This window comes from Cynocephalus volans, chromosome 6 (genome assembly GCF_027409185.1).
Source record: "Cynocephalus volans isolate mCynVol1 chromosome 6, mCynVol1.pri, whole genome shotgun sequence".
In the NCBI taxonomy this organism is placed as follows: domain Eukaryota; kingdom Metazoa; phylum Chordata; class Mammalia; order Dermoptera; family Cynocephalidae; genus Cynocephalus; species Cynocephalus volans.
Window position 1 is genome coordinate 131,737,775 of NC_084465.1, and position 20,727 is coordinate 131,758,501.

General features: G+C 39.7%; 1 protein-coding gene across 6 annotated transcripts in view; it reads left to right on the forward strand.

Annotated features, from left to right (window-relative positions):
• CELF2 (CUGBP Elav-like family member 2) overlaps positions 1–20,727 on the forward strand; it is a 305,972-nt gene that overhangs the window by 195,086 nt on the left and 90,159 nt on the right. For all 6 annotated transcript variants that reach the window (XM_063099375.1, XM_063099374.1, XM_063099379.1 and 3 more), the window contains exon 4: positions 19,938–19,986. In XM_063099375.1, the coding sequence (XP_062955445.1) occupies positions 19,938–19,986 (49 nt within the window). The remainder of the gene's footprint in view (positions 1–19,937; positions 19,987–20,727) is intronic.

Genomic DNA, 20,727 nt, shown 5'->3' on the forward strand with positions numbered 1-20,727 from the left:
AGGGCTAGTGGTGGTGACTAACTTATTTTCTTCTTCCACTGCTCATCTTGCTACATGAGGACACACTCTCACCTGCTGATTGTCTTCCCATGACAAAGCCTAGACTTGCCACTCAACATGTGGTCTGCAGACCAGTAGCAATGACATCATCTGAGAATGTAGAAATGCAGACTCACAGGTCCCACCCAAGACCTGCATTTCGACGAGGCCTGCTCTCACCACACGCACACAGGCACACAGGCACACACACAAATAACTATGTGAGGTGATGGATGTGTTAATTAGCTTGATCATGGCCATTATTTCACAACATATCTGTCTATTAAAACATCACATTATACATGGTAAAACGTAAATAAAATTTTTAAAAAATTTTTAATTAAGAAAACTAAACCGTGAGTGATAGGTATTCACAGTAAACTTTGAGAAGCACTGTTCTGCAGCATCAGGCCTCCCCATCTTGTTTTCCTAGGAGTCTGTCACAGTGTGCTCTCAGGCAGCCCTGACATATGTGCATACGCATGTCTTGCAACCACTGCATTGATGTTCCCTCATCTGAGTACTGAGGAGGCAAGAGATCTTCTGTGGCAAAAGAGGCTGCCACCTACCCTACTTTGTTTCAGACCTTCTGGAGATGGGTGGGGTAACCTGACCATCCAGAACCGACAGCAGAGAAATAAATGAGGCAATGGGAATGTCCTGTGTTTTCCAACATCTTCGAATGGGCAACTATATTTGTCCCTCCTGTTCATTCTCTAAAACCTGCTGGGAAATCTCTGAATGGGACTGACATAGAATTAATAAGTCCCAGACTCTAAGAGGTGAATGGAACTGTTGCTATTTTAAGCACAGTTTTTCTGGCCAGAGTAAGCTAATTCTAAAGCATGAGGAGCAATTTTCTGCCACAAAGAGTTCATCTGTAATACTAGCAGCCCATTTCCACCTTGCAGAAACCATGGGAGTGTAGAGTACCTGCTGTTTCATCATTCACAGACTTGAAATTTCTTACCAGGAAAAGCAAAGCATTTGTTATCCTGTTTCTCTTGATATCCACAGCTTGACAGACTTTCTGCAACAAACAAAATTTAACTACATATGAATGCTAGGGTAAAATATACTGTCACATAATAAGGAATGTTATATATGTGCATATGTATGTTTCTGTAATTTGGAAGGCTTAAAAGAGTGTCATCTGCCCTAAACAGTTGTGAGATTTCCCCTTGAGTGAGTTCTTGTTTTCCATCCTTTTCTTGTGGATCTAGAGAAGCTTTTCACATTTCGGGTCATTCCGAATCACTTAAAGGATCAATCAACAGACATCCTGTGTAGCACTCTGTAAGCACAAAATCATTCATTGCCACATGGCCAGCATTTGCCTAAGTCAACAGCTGTTATCAGACCGGCATTAAAGAGTGAGCTGCAGTTAGTTGACCAAATAAGCAGAAAGTGAGTAAAGGATCCATATGGAGGGGAAAAAAAAAAAGCAAAGGCGGGGAGCAATATAAGAGAGAGCACATACCCAGTGAAGGAGACAGCCTGGGGTCTCAATCCAGCTGGATGGTGTGTTAGACCTGAACAAAGAAGGGGACCCAGAAGGACTACATAAGAATGGTAGGTGAAAATGACCAGGCTTCCTTTGGAACTTACAAAAATGCACACACGTGTTCATTTTGCTTATCACAGTCAAATGATTAACTCTTGAAGAAAAGTTTGTGTATGGTTGATATCTTTCATCCTCACATTCCACTACCCATCTTTCTGTATTTCGCTATCTGATTAGAGCTGAATTAATAGCTTTGGGGCTAAAAAAAATAGCCTCTACTTCTTAACAATGCATTTTTGGAGGTTCATAAACCTTATTGTTTTCTCACCAGTGTTTGTTGTACCTCTGATCAGATGAGTTGAGTCTTTTTCACCCTTGGTCACCCTTGGGGAGAAAAAAAAAATTAGAAGTCAGCAAATCACACACCAACAGGATCAAGTGGTCACAATCAACATATCAGCTCATTAGTGAAAATGAGCTCTGGACTCTCACCCCAGTTGACTAACCATGAAATCCCCTCATCACTTGGAATGGTGGGAAGGAGCAACACTAAAGATGTTTTAGTCCTTGTGTCAGTCTTTGTTAGCACTCCCTGAGATGTACCTTGATGTCAGCTAAGTAGAAGTATGCTGTACTGATTTTAACAGCATACCAAGGTTGTATTTTTTGTGTAATTTGCTCCATAGGAGATAGCAACTCACATTTATGGGTGGGAAAAGGAAGATGGAAGAACATGTTGCGTACATGTCAAGGCTCTAATGTGTGGCAAGTCTGTCAAAGTCAGTTGTGCCAAGTATCTAGTTCCCAGAATAGCATCCCAAGTCTTGTGTAACCATGACCTTCAGTCTCTCTTGACAGCATTTGGTTAAGTAGATGCTACAGTTTGAATTCTTTGGATGTGTTTATAGGCATTTTATCTTGAAGAACATATCATGTTTAAAGAAGAGAGTCAAGTTTTATTGTGATGTGGATATTAAGTATTTCCAGTGGTAACTTTAAAAAGCTTTACTGTGAAAGAGAAAATTTAGCTTAGACTTTAATAGAACTGTAAATAATGAAAGAATAAATACACCACTGGCCAGGCCCAAGATTTTCAAAAGAGAAGGCTGAATTTGGCCTATAGCTCAGAACACTGAAGAAGCTGTATTGGAGCAGAGCTAAGTATAAAAGATAGCACAGGTATATTAAGCCACATGCCTTCTCATTGCGTTCTTCACACAATTAAGAGAGATTAATGACACTTTCCTTTACTATAAAGGAATTTTGGTTTTTTTCATAGTGATGGCAAGAAAAGAGTATGATCAATTACTGCCCCTTAAACATTGCTGTGCCCTAGGTTCTGTTTTAACCCTTCCTTCTCATACTGCCTGATTTGTGTAGGCCCCTGTCATCCGTTCCAGCAGCTTCCCCTCTTCCATAGGCTGCTGATCGTCAAATATTTATCTTGAAATCAGACTTTTGGGCTAAGTCCTTGGATATCCAATATCTGTTATTAAACAGATTCATCCAGGTGGTCCACAGGAAGTTCCAATACTGAAGTCATTATTTTCCCACCTGTATTACCTGTCTAAGTGAATGGGTGGGCCAACCAAGTCAACAAGCTAGAAATTATCCTCACTTTCTCTTCTTCCTATACCTCCTCTTTCTATCCCTCAATTTCGCTCAGCAAGGAAATCCTGTACTCTACCTTAGTAGCATCTCTACAATTCTTCCCTCTTTATCAGTTGAGATTTATTAGTTGTCATCACAGCTAATAAAAACACAGAAGGGATTAGGGGATTTTTGAGATTATCCCTATAATAACTGTACTCGTTAGCCTTCGAAATGCTTTCTTCAATGGGAAAAGATGGGGTGAAATTACAGTCGGGACACTGGAGTTGTACATTACCTTCAGCACACTCATGGGAGTGGGTGAACATTGTTGTGTCTTGAAGCAGAAAAAACAGATGTAATTGCTGAGTCTGAAGGGTGAAATTCAAACTCCATACTATGCCCCTTCCTTTTTCTTCAGCTTCTAGAACATTCTTGCTCACATACTGTGTCCCAGCCATATGACACTGTACACATGCCATCTCACAATTCTAGGAGGGTAGAAGTGAACATTCATTGTAATTCACTGTATTGTGTGCTTAAATTTATCCTGTCACCTGTTATGCTTTATTATTCTCAGTATATTGACATCTCTGTTTCTCCCATATTGAGCTCCACGTTCCGTGAGGAGAGTGAGTGAGCATTCTCAGAGCCCCGCTTACTGCCTCATACCATAGGTGTTGCTCTACAAATGTTTGTTGGATAGATGAACTCTCAAAGATAGCTTTTATATTTAAAAAGAAAAAAAAAAAAACCTCGAGAGTTCTTTACAAATGGGTTGGGTGGAGGTAAGAGGTGGGAGGGTGGTCTCAATCCCTTCATTCCCCCATCACAATGCTTTTGGTCAGGTGGACTCTACAAACTAGAAACAGACAATGAGACATGAACATGCACAGTCACAAGGTATTTTTTGCTCTAATTATAGTCCTTAAGTGAGTGAAGAAAAGAGTTTATAATCATATAGTACTTTACAGTTTACTGTGCACTTTCATATTTATTATTTGATTCAGTCCTCACGGTCATGCCGTGAGTTTTCTGATATGATCCTTTCTTGAAACGTGAGATTATTAAGGCTTAGAGATGTCAAGTGATTTGACTGTACTTGCAATTGGTAAAGCCAAGATTCAAACTCAGATCTAATGATTCTAACTGTAGTGTTCTTTCCCCCTATAAAACAAACATAAAGAGACTAAACTTCACAAGTCCCCATTAACTGCTACATGTCCAGAGTTGTAAGAAATGAAAGTAGATTTGCCATTGCAGATCAAGTGCTATCAGTCAAGGGTTTTTACTTTATTCCATAACATAAATTCTTTCCCATATTCTTGTCTCACATATTCCTTATCTACATTTACCTTTGCCATTTAAATTTTGGTTACATGCCATATATTTGAAGGCCTAAGCCTTGAATTTGATCTTTAGAAGACTGAACTTCAGGGTAAGGGTATTTATAGAACAATTGAACCATCATCATAATTTTCCTAAACTCTGCCAACAAGTAATTTCCAAAGTTGGTAAACGATCTCACACATTAGAGTAGAAAGTGGAAATCAAAATGAGACAGTGAAATTAAACTCAAACTCATAAAGAATTAGCACTGGAGGAGAGATCTTCATTTGGCAAAATATCAGCCAAAGTTAGTACTACTATAGAAGATGAGATGAATAAATATAGCTGTGGAAAACAATATCAGATGTCTTGCTCAAATGTTCAATGGATTTGCATTTTAAACATGGGTACTATGAAATAGCCCTTAAGGCATGTTTCCAAACTTGCCATCTATATTTAGTCGGAATTTTTTTTTTAAGCCAACCTCATTCATTTTAAAAAAAAGGGAAAGAGATTCTTAATCATTTTTGCTTAAACACAATTAAAACACAATTAAGAAAGGAAAATTACCCTAGTTATCTACGTTCATTCACTTAGTACAAATCCCAGAGGCCATGGAGGTAGTTAAATAAATAAATGGAAAAAGACTGCTAACTGAGGTATGGTATTTATTTGTCAGTTGTAAATGAAGTTGTCATTCCTAAACCAATCACATCATGCATTTTTTATGAGAGGTTGCAACTTGCAGAGAGGTGGAAATGTTAAACACTAATTAATAAACGTGGCTGGCAAAGAAACTCAAACAACTCAGGACTCAGAAACTAAGCTGTGAAAGGATCATTAGAATATGAAATTCAGTGGTGCTTTTCCATTGATTTGATGAAATGCCTATAACCTGTCAGAAGTTTCAAGATAAAATACAGTTGGCTTAAGTTTTCCAAGTTAGTTTTGAAACATAGATATTAAAGATTTGCTTGTTAGAGGGGTATTTTTGTGGTGGCTTTAGATTGCCTTAAAGTTGAAAGCAAACTAGAGATTATCAGATAAAATATCAATAATATTAACAGAGCATTGAAGCTGCTTGAAGCTGGATGAAGAATTCCTTGTGTAAAACAAAATGTTCATCATATCCATGGTTGCTCTAAAGTGTACTGGTGTTTTAAGTCATCAAGTCAGAGTTTAATTTAACTTGAATTAAAACTAGTTAATATTGCAGGTGAATTATTAGAAAGCTTTCTAAACCTTCAAAAGAAAACACTCTCAAAAATTGAGCTTCTGGGACTTTTTGTGAGCCATCTGAAAAGAAGAGTATGAGGTTGAACCATAGGAAATTGTCAATATTTAACCATTTTTAATGTAAAATTAATTGCAAGTTCACATGATTCAGCCTAACTTGAAGTATAGGTGTTTCTATAAACAAACATACAACAGTTATATTGGCAAAGGAAATACTGTGTTTATGTGCATGAGAAGGGTCATTATGCCTTTTTATAGATGAGCATATGCTAGAAGTTCCAGGAACAGGGAGTTGTCCAGTTTGATTAGAATAGATGAGAAATGTGGCACAATAATGAGAAATGAGCCTGAAGAGGTAGCTTTGGGTCAAAGCATGGAATTCCCTGAAATACAAGTCAAGGATCTGGAATTTAATTTGGCAGATAATTGAAAGTTTTTGAGCAGAAGAGAGAAATTTCTAGAGCTGAATTTTATATTAAAAAGGCAATAGTGTAGCAAATGGTTTGGAAGGCAGTGACCAGACATGGTGAGGAAACCATTTCAGGAATCCAAGTGAGCAGTAGTGAAGACCAAGCTAAGTAGTGGCAGGGGAAATAGGAGTATGAGAAGAAAAAACAAATTTAATAGAGATAGATCTAAAAGCTGAGAACTCCAAGGGGAAGAAGATCAAGCACATTTAGGGCCAAGCCAGCACGTTACATGAAAGGTCTGGGAAAACAGGAACTGCTCCCATCACGGAGAAGATGCTCCATAAACAGCAGTCTCAGTCCAGTATCACAAGTTTCCAATGGGTAACCAAAATTCAAGTCCAGTCTGGGCAGGTTTCACTATCCAAAGATATTTCTTATGGGGATGAGGCAGGGGTGTGGCTCGAAGAGTCTGAGTAAAGCTATTTCTGGGATGCAGTACAAGAAATCATCATTAACAGAGTCAAGCCCCAGAAGAAGACTGGGAAGATCCCTGCAAAGAGACAGTTCCCATTATGGCTAGCACTCATACCTGGGTACTCAAGGAGAAAACTAGGGACCCAGATAGAAGGACCGATTAAGCACCTGGACTCTATGATGAGTGAAGGTGAGCAAGAGAGGTGCAGTGGTGGCCTCTCACCAGCATTCAGGGCTCTTCCATCCCAGTTCACTGGATATTGAGAATTGGGTAACAGTCAGCTGCCTGGAAGCAGCTTGTATTGGGGAAGGAGCCAAAGCTGTGTGAGAACTGAGGCCAAAGGTGGTCATTTTGGGCAGAGACTAATGTCAAAAAAGATCATCTATGTATTTTTTTTTTTTTTTGAAAGTTGCACATTGTGGTGTTTCAGTACACTGAGTTACGCTCCCACTCCCACCCCATGGCTTCTTTTTTTCTTTTCTTTTTAACATTTTTTTGGTATATATATATATATATATATATATATATATATATTGCACAGTGATTTACTTAGGGTGAATAGCATAGTTTTGTACCCATTAGTCTAGCCCTTCTCCTCACCCCACCCTTCTCCCCTCCTGGCCTCTGGTATTTGTCTTTCTGTGCCTGACTTACTTCACTTAACTGAATGGTTTCCAGTTCCATACATGTTGCTGCAAGTGATATGGTATCATTTCTTTTTATAGCTGAATAGTATTTCATTGTGTGTATATATCAGGTTTTTTAATCCATTCATCCATTGAGGAACATTTAGATTGATTCCATCTCTTGGCTATTGTGAATAGTGTTTCAATGAATATGAGAGTGCTGGTGTCTTTTTGATATATTGATTTCATTTCCTTTGAGCATATATCCAGTAGGGGGATAGCTGGGTCGTAAAGTAGACCTATTTTTAGTTCTCTGAGGAACCTTCATACTGTTTTCCACAGTGACTGTACCAATCTACGTTCCCACCGTCAATGTAGGAGGGTTCCTTTTTCTCCACATCCTTGCCAGCATTTGTTATTTTCTGTCTTGTTGATAATAGCCACACTAACTGGGGTGAGGTGATATCTCATTGTGGTTTTAATTTGCATTTCCCTAAAGATTAGTGATTTTGAGCATTTTTCCATGTGCTTGTTGGCTATTTGTATGTATTCTTTTGAGAAATGCCTTTTCAGGTCCTTTGACCATTTTTTAATTGGATTACTTGGAGTTTTTTTGCTGTTGAGTTGTTTGAGTTCCTTTCACATTCTGGATATTAGCCCCTTGTCTGATTTGTAGTTTGCAAACATTTTCTCCCATTCTATAGGTTTTCTCTTCACTTTGTTGATAGTGTCCCTTTCTGTGCGGAAGCTTTCCAGTTTGATGCAATCCCATTTATGTATTTTTGCTTTAGTTGCCTGCTCTCAAAAAAGCACTGCCCACGCCCATTTCATGTAATGTTTCCCTTCAGTTTCCTTCTAGTAGTTTTATAGTTTTGGGTCTTAAGTTTAGGTCTTCAGTCCATTTCAAGTTGATTTTTGTGTGTGGTGAGAAACAGGGGTCTAGTTTCAATCTTCTACATGTGGATATCCAGCAACATTTACTAAAGAGAGGCTGTCCTTTCCCCACTGTATATTTTTACACCTTTATCGAAAATTAGTTAGTTGTAAGTGCGTGGGTTTATTTCTGGGCTCTCTGTTCTGATCCATTGGTCTATTTGTCTATTTTTATGCCAGTATCATGCAGTTTTGGTTACTGTAGCTTTATATATTTTGAAGTCAGGAAGTGTGGTGCCTCCAACTTTGTTCTTTTTGTTCAAGATTGCTTTAGCTGTATGTGGTGTTTTGTGGTTCCATACAAATTTTAAGGTCGTTTTTTCTATTTCTATGATGAATGTCATTGGTATTTTGATAGGGATTGCATTGAATGTGTAGATTGCTTTGGGTATTATGAACATTTTGATGATGTTAATTCTTTCAGTCCATGAATATGTGATATAATTCCATTTATTTGTGTCTTCTTCAGTTTCTTTCACCTGTATTTTATAGTTTTCATTGTAGAGGCCTTTCACCTTTTTACTCCTAGGTATTTCATTTTTTTGTTAGCTGTTATAAATGAGATTACTCTCTTGATTTCTTCTTTGGCTGTTTTATTATTGGTGTTTAAGAAGGCTATTGATTTTTGTGTGTTGATTTTGTATCCTTCCACTAACTGAGTTCATTTATTAGTTCTAGTAAGTTTTTGGTGGAGTCTTTAGGGTTTTGTACATATATGATCATGTCATCTACAAGTGATAGTTTGACTTCCTTCCTTCCAATTTGGATGCCCTTTCTTGCTTTCTCTTGCCTGATGCTGCTGACTAAAACTACCAGTACTATGTTGAATAAGAGTGGGAAAGTGGGCATCCTATCTTGTTCCAGATCTTAGGGGGAAAGGCTTCAACTTTTGTCTGTTCAGTATATCAGCTGTGGGTTTGTCATATATGGCCTTTATTGTGTTGAGATACATTCTTTCTATACCTAATTTGTTGAGTGTTTTTATCATGAAGGGTTGGATCATTTATTTTTCAACCAGACTGATTTCTTTTAAGATATGAAATTATACTAAGTTTGTGGCATGTAGAAACTATTACTGGAAGTGCAAATGAACTATTAGGTCATTAAACCACTTCTTGATGGCCAGGTCAGTCATTAATATTTCAGTGTGTATTTTGCGTTGCTCAATTAGGCAGCATGTCTAATTTAGCATCTGGGTAACATCTGGAAGAATGAATATCAGATCATCCATAATTGACTTTGGAAGAAATTTCACAATCAGAAAGAAATCATGGTTAGAAAGGATATCAGTATACTTCCCACTTAGTGATAAGTGCAAATTATTACCTTTCTCTTAATTTTGGCTCATTAATCAGTAGTGATTGTGATCTTCCAACTGTCACCCAGAATTCTTGTGGTCTTTTGCTGCAGTTGTAGCTGTCATAGCATAGACTCAACAGCATGATGATTCAACAAGGCTTTTCTTATGTCGAGTGTTTTTCATTTGTCTCTATTTCTTAAAGTTTTATACTGTCCAGTTTTGTCATTAAAACATGTAGATATAAACAGAGGATTTTAGACAAACCTAAATACAATCTTAACTAGTTTTGCTTTGCTTTTATTTGGGAGCTCAACTGACTGGATCAGTTGTTTATTACATCACAAAGATGCGGTGACAGAGAGGGAAGAACCGAAAAGTTATCAAAGAAATCGTCTTCTGACCACGATAACATTGCGAAACACAGTAAGAACAACACCTTCTACCAAAGTAACAGCTAACTAGGTACCAAATCTTGCTAGAGGGTTAAAATGGAGCATAGACTTACCTTTATAACTAGTATACTATAATATTTCCAAGAAAAATTAAACTAAGAAAGGATTATCATTTTTCTTGACTAGCAGAGCTTCCAAATACATTGTACTCCCATTTTGTTCATATGTTATTTTTAATTCATGGTCCATGCTTCCTATTTTAAGCCTATTCATTTTTCTTCTAATTTTAAGAATAAATAAAGCAAAATGGAAGCTTGTGTTATTATTTAGTATGAAAACACAGAGCCTAATCACAGCTAATTAGTATAATAAATGCTAGGCTGTACCTCTTCTTGTTTGGTATTGTTTTATATACAGAAGGTAACATAGGCTGAATAACTAGGATGCCAAATTACAGATGGGTTTGTGGAATGTTATTTGACAGCCGATTAGAGTAATCTGTCAGAAATGATGACTTAATCACCGTAACAGACTCCAAATTCCCTCATAGAATTCCACCCAGAGTAATTTAATTTTCCTGCAATATTTTATTTTATTTTTTGCCAGGACTAAATGGTTACATTGCTTGTTTTTTCCCCTCTAGTTTACCACAGGATTTTAACAGAAATGTAAATAGGTAGTGTCATTACAGCTAAAACAAGCTGACTTGGAGCCTGAAAAGCTAAAAGCAGGTATATAATTCTGTGTTCTGTACATTTTCTCCATCCCTGAATTATTAGAATGTATGAAAAAAGCTAGGAGTTGAGCAGTACTAACTGTGTACTTCCCAGGTGACCAGAGAAGGCCATTCTTTCAAACGTGTTCTCTTAGCTATCAAATGGGACCTTTCCTTTTTCCCCCAGGGAAACTCCTATACTATGTAGAATAGTAACGATGATGATGATAAATTTATTGAGCACTTATGCAGTCGGTGTTTTAAGCATTTCATGTGTATCAGTGGCTGTTAGGAAGAATTTGTAATGTTCTTCCATTGTGGGTATTTTCCCCTGGTTCACTGACCACGGGACAAGAAGGATAAATTATGTTTACATGTTGTTATCACACTCAAATCCCCCTTTTTGATGTTGTCTTAGATCCCTTCTATAAAAATATATGTCAGCAAATATTGCTTGAAAGTTTTCTGTGCACCTACTATGTGATTTTACTTAATGGTGATACACAAAAGAGCAATCACACCACTGGAACTCAAAGTACACATGTATCCTGTATACTTTACTTCCCCATGGAATTTGCATCTTCAGAGGGTAACAGCTTTCTCCAGAATTTCCAAAGCAGTGTTCAAATAAACAGACCTTGTACAATCCAGGCAGTTAACACAGAGCCAAATACCAGGGTCTTCAGATGTAAATGATCGCTTACGCAACAATAAGCCGTCCATGCCTTAATTCATTTTACAGATTCCAATGTCCTTTTTTGCACTATTGGTTTGTGAATAAACCACAAAATGTAGGATCAATTAATGTCAGTGAATAAAAACCATTACTGTCCTCTTACCAAATAACTGATAGCAAATCTTGCTTATCATCAATTTGCTTCACATCAACACAGAAAATTTCAGATGGCTTGGCCCGTAAAAGAAACCTGAGAGTCTAATTCCATTTTGTGAGTCTTATTGAGAAGGGCATGAAGGGATTACAGGGCTTGAGCTAACACTGAACCTCTGTGTTACAGCATGTTTCTTCTTAAGTCAAATGGCACATTGTTGGCTGGAGCTAGACTTTCCTGATATGACTGTAAAGCCATGATTTTTTTTTTCTTTTTATTCATCGCCAGCTTTTAAGTTTCTTTCCTGCCTTTTTCATGAATTAAACCCAAACAAAAATTTTTGTTCTAGGGCAAATTTTAAAAATTTTATGTGTGTGTGAACTATACACACACACACACACACACACACACACACACACACACACACATACTCATATATGTATACACATGTGTGCTACACACATTAGTATATGAGTTTTTAAAAAATAAAATAAAATATTAAAATGGGACTGGCTGGTTAGCTTGGTTGGTTGGAGCATGCTGTTGGTAACACCAAGATCAAGGGTTTGGATCCCTGTACCGGCCAGCCTCCAAAAAAATAAATAATAAATAATAATATATGAGTTTAGGTTGGGAAGAAACCTATAGACTTAAGGTAGTCTTTATCTCTAGTGTGGAAGAGGAAAATTATGGTAGACTTATAGGTTCTTAGAAACCTCACACTCACTTGCAGCACAACCGTATGGATAAGTGCTAGAGGTGGTATGGAGTAGAGGCTTTGGGCTTGTGCCCCAGCCCCAGACAGTTCTGGATCTGAATTCTTGTCTACTGCTTACTTGCTATATGACTTGGCCACGTTATTTAATCACTCTCTCCCTTGGTTCCTCATAAGTGCCAGTCTCATAGGGCTGTTGTGGGGATTAAGTTAGTTAACATATAAACAGTCTAAAACAATGTCTAGAAAATTGAGGGTGAAAGGAAGCTTTCCTTGGTTTTCATGAAAATTGTCTAACTCCTCCATTTCACTAACCAGATATAACCAGGTTCACTAATGAGCTCCAAATGTGGCTTTGTTGCAATGTTCCTGGTTTTGACTGATCTAATTATTTTTGTCATCTATATTCTTGCGGAGGTGTGATTCTATTAAAGATACCTTAGCAAGTTTTATTATACTGTTACCATTAAGAAAAAAGAAAATTCAAAGGTTCTTGTTCTTTGATGACATTCCTAAATCTACTTGTGTTTCTCCCCAGTCTGTTACACAGAGCATAATATGCAGGTACTTCAAAAAGTTAATGGAAAGATTCATATTATTTTTTAATTCTATTTTTCCACAAACTGTTTGAATTTCCTTCATTTAACAGTGACTAACATGGGAAAATTACTTACCTAAAGAGATAGGAAAAACTATACACCTTCGGGGGTACCTTACTATAATAGAACGTCCCTTGACAGTACACACAGTCTTTTATTTTAGGGGATAATGTGCCTGCAGATGGTAGCAAATAAGTTATGAAACTTATTTTTATGATTCATAAATTTTCTTGAGAAAAATTCAGAAAGTATAGGTGCTTTTGGTATTTCATGGTTACCATACAAGCATGATACAAAGTATTCTGCATGAATCATTCTTTCTGCTGTCCTGGAATGAAGGAAAATACCGGTTTGTCTTCACAGGCTGGGATGCTTTCATTTTCTCATTTGCACATAGCTCTTTTGTGAATTCACTGCTTTCCCTCCCCTCTTTCTCCACTTTTAAATATTTTATGGGCAGTAAGCTTATAATATGTGCCAGCACGGCAGCTCTCTGAAGGGGTCAGGATTGGTGTAATAATGAGATGCATAACAGTGACTCTGTAAAACCCATTTCAGGTTAAAAATGGCATGTTTTATTGAATCTTATGTTAAAGGTAGTTAACTCATCAAATGGCGATGGCTGGGGTTAAACAAGTTTCAACACGAGTTCTTCTGTGTGTGGAAACCAGCCATGCCACCTTCCTCCCATCCCTGTCCTTCCCCTAGGACTTTGTCTTCCAGACTAGCCCCGTGTTAACTCAGAACCTTCCCTCTGTGCACCCCAGGACTGAGGCAGAGAGATTTGGAGAAAGCATGCTGGACTTGGTCCACAGTAGGAATGCTAGAGAGGGCAGTGGCTGGCTGCTGGTGCTCCGTGGCCAGCCTCCTCTCTGTCATCGTGGCCCAGGCATGACAGCTGTTGCCAGTTGTATGCAGCTCTCCATACACATGGTTACCCCAGAGGCTTTAAGTAATGGCTTTGCTCCAAAGTTGTATCCTCATTTTCATTTCCATGAGGCACAGCTGGACTCTTCTGTGACCAATCAAAGTCAACACATTCAGAAGTGGGTAGCATCAGGTCCAATCAGTGGTCAGCCATTCTGAAGACCAGGGGTGGACAACTCAGTTCTGAGGCCCCGTATGTCTATGGAGGGAGGAGAGGAGAAAAGACCAAGTGCCACTTGTCCACGAGGAGGTGGGATGGAGGCAGAGGCTTCATGCTGCAAGGCTCAGGTGCTCCAACACCAGCAAACAGCTTCCTCCAAGGGCAGCGAGAGTGGAGGCCTGGGGCAGCAGCTAATACCTGTGCAGGAAGGGCAGCTGCATGTTGTCTTGGGTGCATGAGCTTAGTTTAGGGGTAGAAAGGACAGCAAGCAAGGCCTTACCCTCAAGAAGTTTCAACTCACTGAAAGCCTGATCAGACCCCGAAGAAACTGTACCTCAGTGCACTGCAGTAACCGTGCTCTTCTCAGGTGCCTCCTCCTTGACTGCGCATGTGATGCCAATACTGAACACACAGATGGAATAGATATAAACAGCTGATTTCCAAAGAACACGCTTAGCTCCAGTCTCCCTCCCCCCTGGGAGTGAGGGAAGGCACTCTAAAAATTTCCCTTTTTATTATATTTTACTTGTCTTTAAACAAATAGGGCTAAATAGAGACCAAGAAGTTAACCAGTACCTTAATTTGTAACTTTAGGTAAAGTGTTCTGCAATAAAATAAAAATTCATGTGCAAAGAAATCTTCAAAGAAATGGATTTAGTATTCTTCATAGAAATGTAAACTTGAAGAAATATGTTAAGTCACATTTACTCCTATGAACAAGATCTATTTCTGAAACTATGAGTCCTGCCATTCCCCTGGTGCAAGCTCACTGCAGACAGCCTATGAGAAAACTGTAGATCTCCTGTTGTCTTATACGTTTGCCCACAAGTATAGCTGAATTGAACACAAGTAACAGACTCCTTGTGTTTCATTGTGACTCAGGAACACCACCCTTTGAATGTCAGAGGCTAGTGTTTATAAAATTTCTGGGCTCATCAAACAGTGTAGACAGATCATGACAGCACCGACCACTGAGTATTTTTCAGACACAGACAATTCTGCATGGCTATGGAGGTGCAGAGCCAATTTAATTAGCACAAGTCTCTTAGGGGACTCCTTGCAAAAGTTCTTGAAGATCATGTGCTCACTTGCCTTAGACAAAGGAAGGACATATCCCCTGGGGAACCAGCCCTGACCCTGAGATTTCCTTGTAACTGGGAAACTTGAGGCAGGTTTGAATAGTGGCTGCCACATTCTCAGGGCCTTTCCTGGTCTGCTGCTGTCACCTAAGACATCCAAATGCAGAGCACAGCATGAAGATCCGTCCTACAGCCTCATCTCACTCTGGCAGCAGATGCAGACAGGTTTTCTGGTCGTATTGGAAGCAGTGTCGAGAAGCAGCAGTTTGGATCCCGCTGATTTCCTTTTTAGTGCATGAGAAAGATGCGGAGGGCATGACCTCTGGCTGCGAGTCATGGTCCCGGGCAGTTTTAATTCAGGATTGACTCAACTTGCCTTGTTTTCGACTTACCTGAAATTCCCTGATCTATGAATATATTCTTCATTTTTAGTCTTGTTGTGCTTTAGGTATTTTGTTATTGGTGAATGATCTTCTTTAACAACTTCTATTGCTTCCTCTATTGGTTAGAATGTCATACTATCATTCTTTAATAATGATACGACCTATTTTCTCTTCCTTTGTGCCTTCAAATATGTTGTCCTCCTCCCTGAAATGTCCTTCAGGCACCTTCTGGTTAGCATTAGGATTCCTTCAAGAATGAACTCAAACATTGCTTTATCTTAGACACCTTCTCCAGTTTGTCCTTCCTTAGTCTGTGTTGAGTATCTCTCTTCTGAGTTCCCACACTGCATGTCTATATCATAGTGTGGGAAATGACTGATGTATCTGTCTGTGCTTCTACCATCATAATGAGAACTCTTTCTCGTCCTTCTGTTGCCAGCATCTAACACTGTGACTGGTAAAAGCAGAAACAAGTGAATGAATGAGTAATCCTAGAGTCACACTGGGTCAAATCTTTGAAACCATTTCTGTTACAGAGAAAGAATCCCTTTATTATAACTCAGAACTTTAAAGTAGAATGCCCACTCTTTTACGGTAACTTCCCTACTCTGTTCAAGAAATCTTCCAAAGTTCTTCGTCATGAGCTTTTGAGGAAGTAAAACAACATTATGAGAATGACTCCTCCAAACTATTTTTTGTCTTCCTTGACATTTGCATCCTGTGTGTGATCAGAAATTTGTAACTCAAATGAACTGTTCATGATAATGAGCCAGTCTTAGTACAGTACTGATTGAGCACCTTTCTCCAAGAAGGTCACAGTGCTGTACTTAACATTATCTAAATTGTCTTAGAACATACCTGAAGTAGGGTGACCACCCCTTCAGAATTCACCATGGTCTGACAATCCAGATCTCTGTGAAGTTGATTCCTCCCCTCCAGGCCTAGGAAAGACCCAAAGTTCAAGTCCATAGTGGCAGTGGCTGCTTTCTTACTACCACTGCTTTCCTAAGCCTTCTGGGTAGTCTTAGGTTAGAAACTGAGCTAATTCTCTCAGCAGCTGCAAGAAAACCAAGAGTCAAGGCTTAGTGCAATACTAGTCATAAAACTGCAGGGATAAAGTGTCATGGAATTTTCTAGTAAGGGTAGATTACTTTCACCTAAAGAGAGATTGCAGGCGCCTTCAAGTGAGTGTTTCTCTGGCTCCTTCAGTGAGTAAAGCCTGCAGTTCTGAACCGAAGGCTCATGTGTCCAAATCCCGTGCTGGACATTTTATGGAGAAGCAGTGTGGTATAGGAGAGTCATCACCGGATTTAAAGTAGGGAGATTAGATTTCTGATCTCACGTCTGTCGTTAACCAGCTGTGTGTCCTTAGTAAAGGCGCTTATTCCCTTCAAACCACAAACTGAGACTGTTGGATTATATGATTTCCAGGACCCTTTACAGCTTTAGAGTAGAGTGATCCTGTCCTTACCACTCCGTGACTTCCTTTTTCAGTCTTCCATGCACTTCACAGATGGATCTGAGTGCTTGTAGCACTCTAGTTGTGCTTTTCTTCTCACATTTGTCACCATTTTTATGTATCTGCATATCACCCACCCTGCTGGGCCTTAAGCTGCGTGAGAGTGAAAGCAGCATTCCTTTCACTTCTGTGTCCTGTGCTGATGTAGGTGCTCTTCCTTTCCCTCTTCCCTCCTCTCTCTTTAAGCTGTGAATCTCGTCTGACTCTTTTCAGCATATTAACCTGTACAAGTCTTTTCTGTCCCACAAGGAAGATGCCACCTCCCATTCTCCACTCCCATCCTCCACTGAACTCCATGTCTTACACCCCCGACCCCGCCCCGCCCCTGCTAATCTTCCCGAATTAGGAGGCTTCATTTATCATACCCACTGTTGTCCTCCCCATTACGCCTCCACTACCTAAAATCTGGCATTCTGGCCCCTACGGCTCCACAGAAACTGCTTTTGATCAATGCTCTGAAGAAGTTTTTATTGCCAAACCCAAAAAGATACTTTGGCCTTTTCATTTGCCTCTAGCAGCACTTGTTCTGAGCACACTCCCTTATTCTTGAAACTCTCCTCTCGTGGCTCCTGTGGGACCAGTTTCTCCTGCTTCTCCCATTCCTCTAATTGCCCTTTTCTCTGTCCTCCTCAGATTCTTCTTTCCTGTTGCTCTCTGTGTTTCTGTCCTTGGCTCTTTTCCCTCCCTGATGGCTTCGTCCCTGCCCATGGCCTCCACTACCTCCTCTGAGATCAGTCTCTGTAGCACTGGCCCTTCTCTTGGGCCTGATCCCTACATTCCCAGCTCCTCTCTACATCCCACAGTCACATCAAATTTAGCTCGTCTGCCTCCCCCAAAACTTTCTCGTGTTTTGCCCATTTGGGCAATGATCCCATAATCCAACTGATTATCCAGGCCTGGAATTCTCCCTATGACCGGCTGCCTCAGTGTCACCTAGACTGTTTGCAGTGGCCTCTTATCTGTCCTTCCTGCCTCCTATGTCTCTCTTCTATACTCTATCCTCCACACTGTAGCCAAAAATGACTTTTCTAGAATACAAATTCAGTTGTTGCCTTTGCTACTTAAATCTTCCATACTTGACCATGGACTTTTAGACAGAATTTCAATTCCTTAGCTCTCAAGACTCTCCACGACCTGGATACTGACCCTTTCTTGTGGCATTCCCTGCTCACATTTTGAACTCCTTATGGGAAGGAACTGTGCTTTCTCACCACTGTATCTTTACATGGGATCTCTCTGTCCCATGGCTTTCACCTGCCATCCCCTCTTCCCCTGCTGTCAAGTCCAAGGACTTGAACCAGATATCATCTCTGCAGGGAAGCCTTCGCTTTCCTCACCAGGCAGAATTAAGTGCCTATGCCCCTGGACTTCCACACACTTTGTCTTGCCTCTCCCCTAACACTTGCCATGTTGCTGGGTGGCTGTTTGCAGCAGTGTCTCCCCCACTGCCCAGTGAGCGGGTGAAGGGGAGGAACTTCTTCCCTTGGCCTTTGTGGCCAGCCCTAGCCTAGAGCCCGGCATACAGTATCTATTCCTTCCATGTTTGCTGAGCAAGGAGACAGATGCATGCTGGAAGGATAGCATACTCAAAGACTGTCCATCTTCCCCAAACATTTTTTTTTTTTATCCTTTTCTCCATTGCTATGGGAGATAGGTCACATTCCTCAGTCCAAATCAGGGGTTTCCATGGTTTACTTCTCCTTTTTAAGGTATATATTCCAGTCTTTTCTGAAAAGATGCACATGTTTACCCCTAAACATTCCATTCTTGTTTCTCCTCCTCAAATTGAATATATTAATGAATGAAGTGGGAAAACTAGTAGACCCAACATCTCAAAGCCTATGTTCTGTGCATAAGAGCCTCTTGCCTTTTAGGAAAAATGAAGCAGCTCTGAACTATTTAGCCTCTTGTCCCTTGATGGTCCTCCCTCTTTCCTCTTCCTCTTGGGTTTTAAAGAACCTGGAAGGTATTCAATGTACATGGTCCTGACTTCCTGCTAATAATTTCTCATCATATAAGTGCTAGAGCCAAGCACCATTCCCCTTTTATTTAAATTAGATAAAACCCAGAGCTGTGGCTTGCAAGTGATGGAAGTCCACTGGGGAAATTAAAGGTTCAGAGAGAACGGGACCCATTATAATAAAAGCATTTGCACAGCCAGTGATTCTGTTCACCCTGTGGCTTCTGTGTTCCTTGGGGTATGATGAAATATGAAGCAAGAAGTCCTTTGAAAGTAGTTTGAGGAATTTATTTTAATTGGAAATGGTAGTAGCATTCTGTGCTTGGAGTAAACTCTGTGGATCATGCACAGTGGTGTCATCAGCATTGTATAAAGAGCCATGGAGCCTCTAGGTCTGCCATGATTCAGGACCTTGGCCCCTGGCCCCACTTTGTTGCAAGTTTTTGTACTCCTGCACATGGACTGAATGTGATCATTATAAGGTCTGTGTTTCTCTCCTTCCTTCTTTCCTTTCTTCCTTCCTTCCATTATTTCAGTGCCTTCGCATTGATATAATATACTTTTATTAGCATTTAATAAAAATTATATGCTGGCACCTGAGTCCATCAAATGCTAGATCTTCATATTACTCATAACTATGGGATGTAAGAGAAATCCATGTAGCAAACATACAGAATGGGCAGAAAAGAAGCAAAGATAATCTGCATTTAAATTTGTAATAGTACAATAACAATAGCTAATTTTTTTTCCAGCATATCCTAGGCTCTGCTTATGAGTCACTTTGTGTGTTTTCTCATTTAATTCTCACAGCCATACTATGCAGATGTTATCTCCATCTCACGGGTGAGGAGTCTGAAGCTCAGAAGAGCTAAGACACATGGCCAAGATCATGTAGCTATAAGGAATGGCAGAACCACAATTACCTAAATATAGAGCGAGAAACTATACTGAATGGCAGAACCAGGTTTAAAACTCAAGTCTAACTCCAAAGCCCAGGCTTTTAAATACTGTTACAGTGCCCTATGACTTAAAAGGGTTGAATTCCTGAACGTAAAGCAGAGTCTTGCTTTTTAAAGTAGTTCATTTTACCTGGGAGAAGTCTTGGTTTTACTGATGTGCCCTTATAGCAGTATCAGTACTCAAATTGTTTCAGATTTCTGAGACTATTTTTACAGTTGTTCAATCTGCCTTTACTTTCTCACTTTTGTATTTTTAGATGCATCATCCCATTCAGATGAAACCTGCAGATAGTGAAAAGTCCAACGGTAGGTGGTAACTGACTGTCTTATTAATAATGTCTGCTGCTTTAAAAAGTCAGATGGGGGAGGGAGGAGCCAGCCCAGCTGCTTTTTCTCTCTGAGAGGCCATGCTCCAGGAACCGTCCACTGCGGTGGCCTGTCTGGAGGAGTGCACACTGCACTCTCTTGCCTCATTGGTCTCTGCTATAAAGATCTGTGAAAGTGTTACAAGGAATAGTTTTCCACGTCCCTCTGTTTGGGGCCTGCCCTGTGTAGTGACCCTGTTGCATTTGGCCATTATTTATCTCCTCCAGTAGAGCAACAGAGACACCTGATGGGTGGAAAGAGGATGTGAGCAGGAGAGGAGTTGCCCATTGAGAATTAGGCTATCTTTTTTTTTTTTCTTCTTCCATTTGTTTCTCGTCGACTTGGAAGCTGTCTTATTGCACTCTTTCTTAATTGTACCAATGCATTTCCATCAGAATTCATTCAGAATTCAGTCTGCTGATTAAATAATCGTACATTTGATGCAAAAATATGCACGTGATGAGGTCCATGAAATAATTGGGATTTGCCTGTCCAAGACACGAGAGGGTTGATGAACACATTTCTCTCTTAAGTTTTTGCTTCCATTTCTACAAACCTTGGGTCCCTCTTTTGTTCTTTTAATTTACTGAAATATATGTTAAAAGAGTTATCTACCTTCATAGACCACAGAACTTCTCTGTCCCACAAGATTGGCATAATCAGCACTGTTTCCTTCCAACA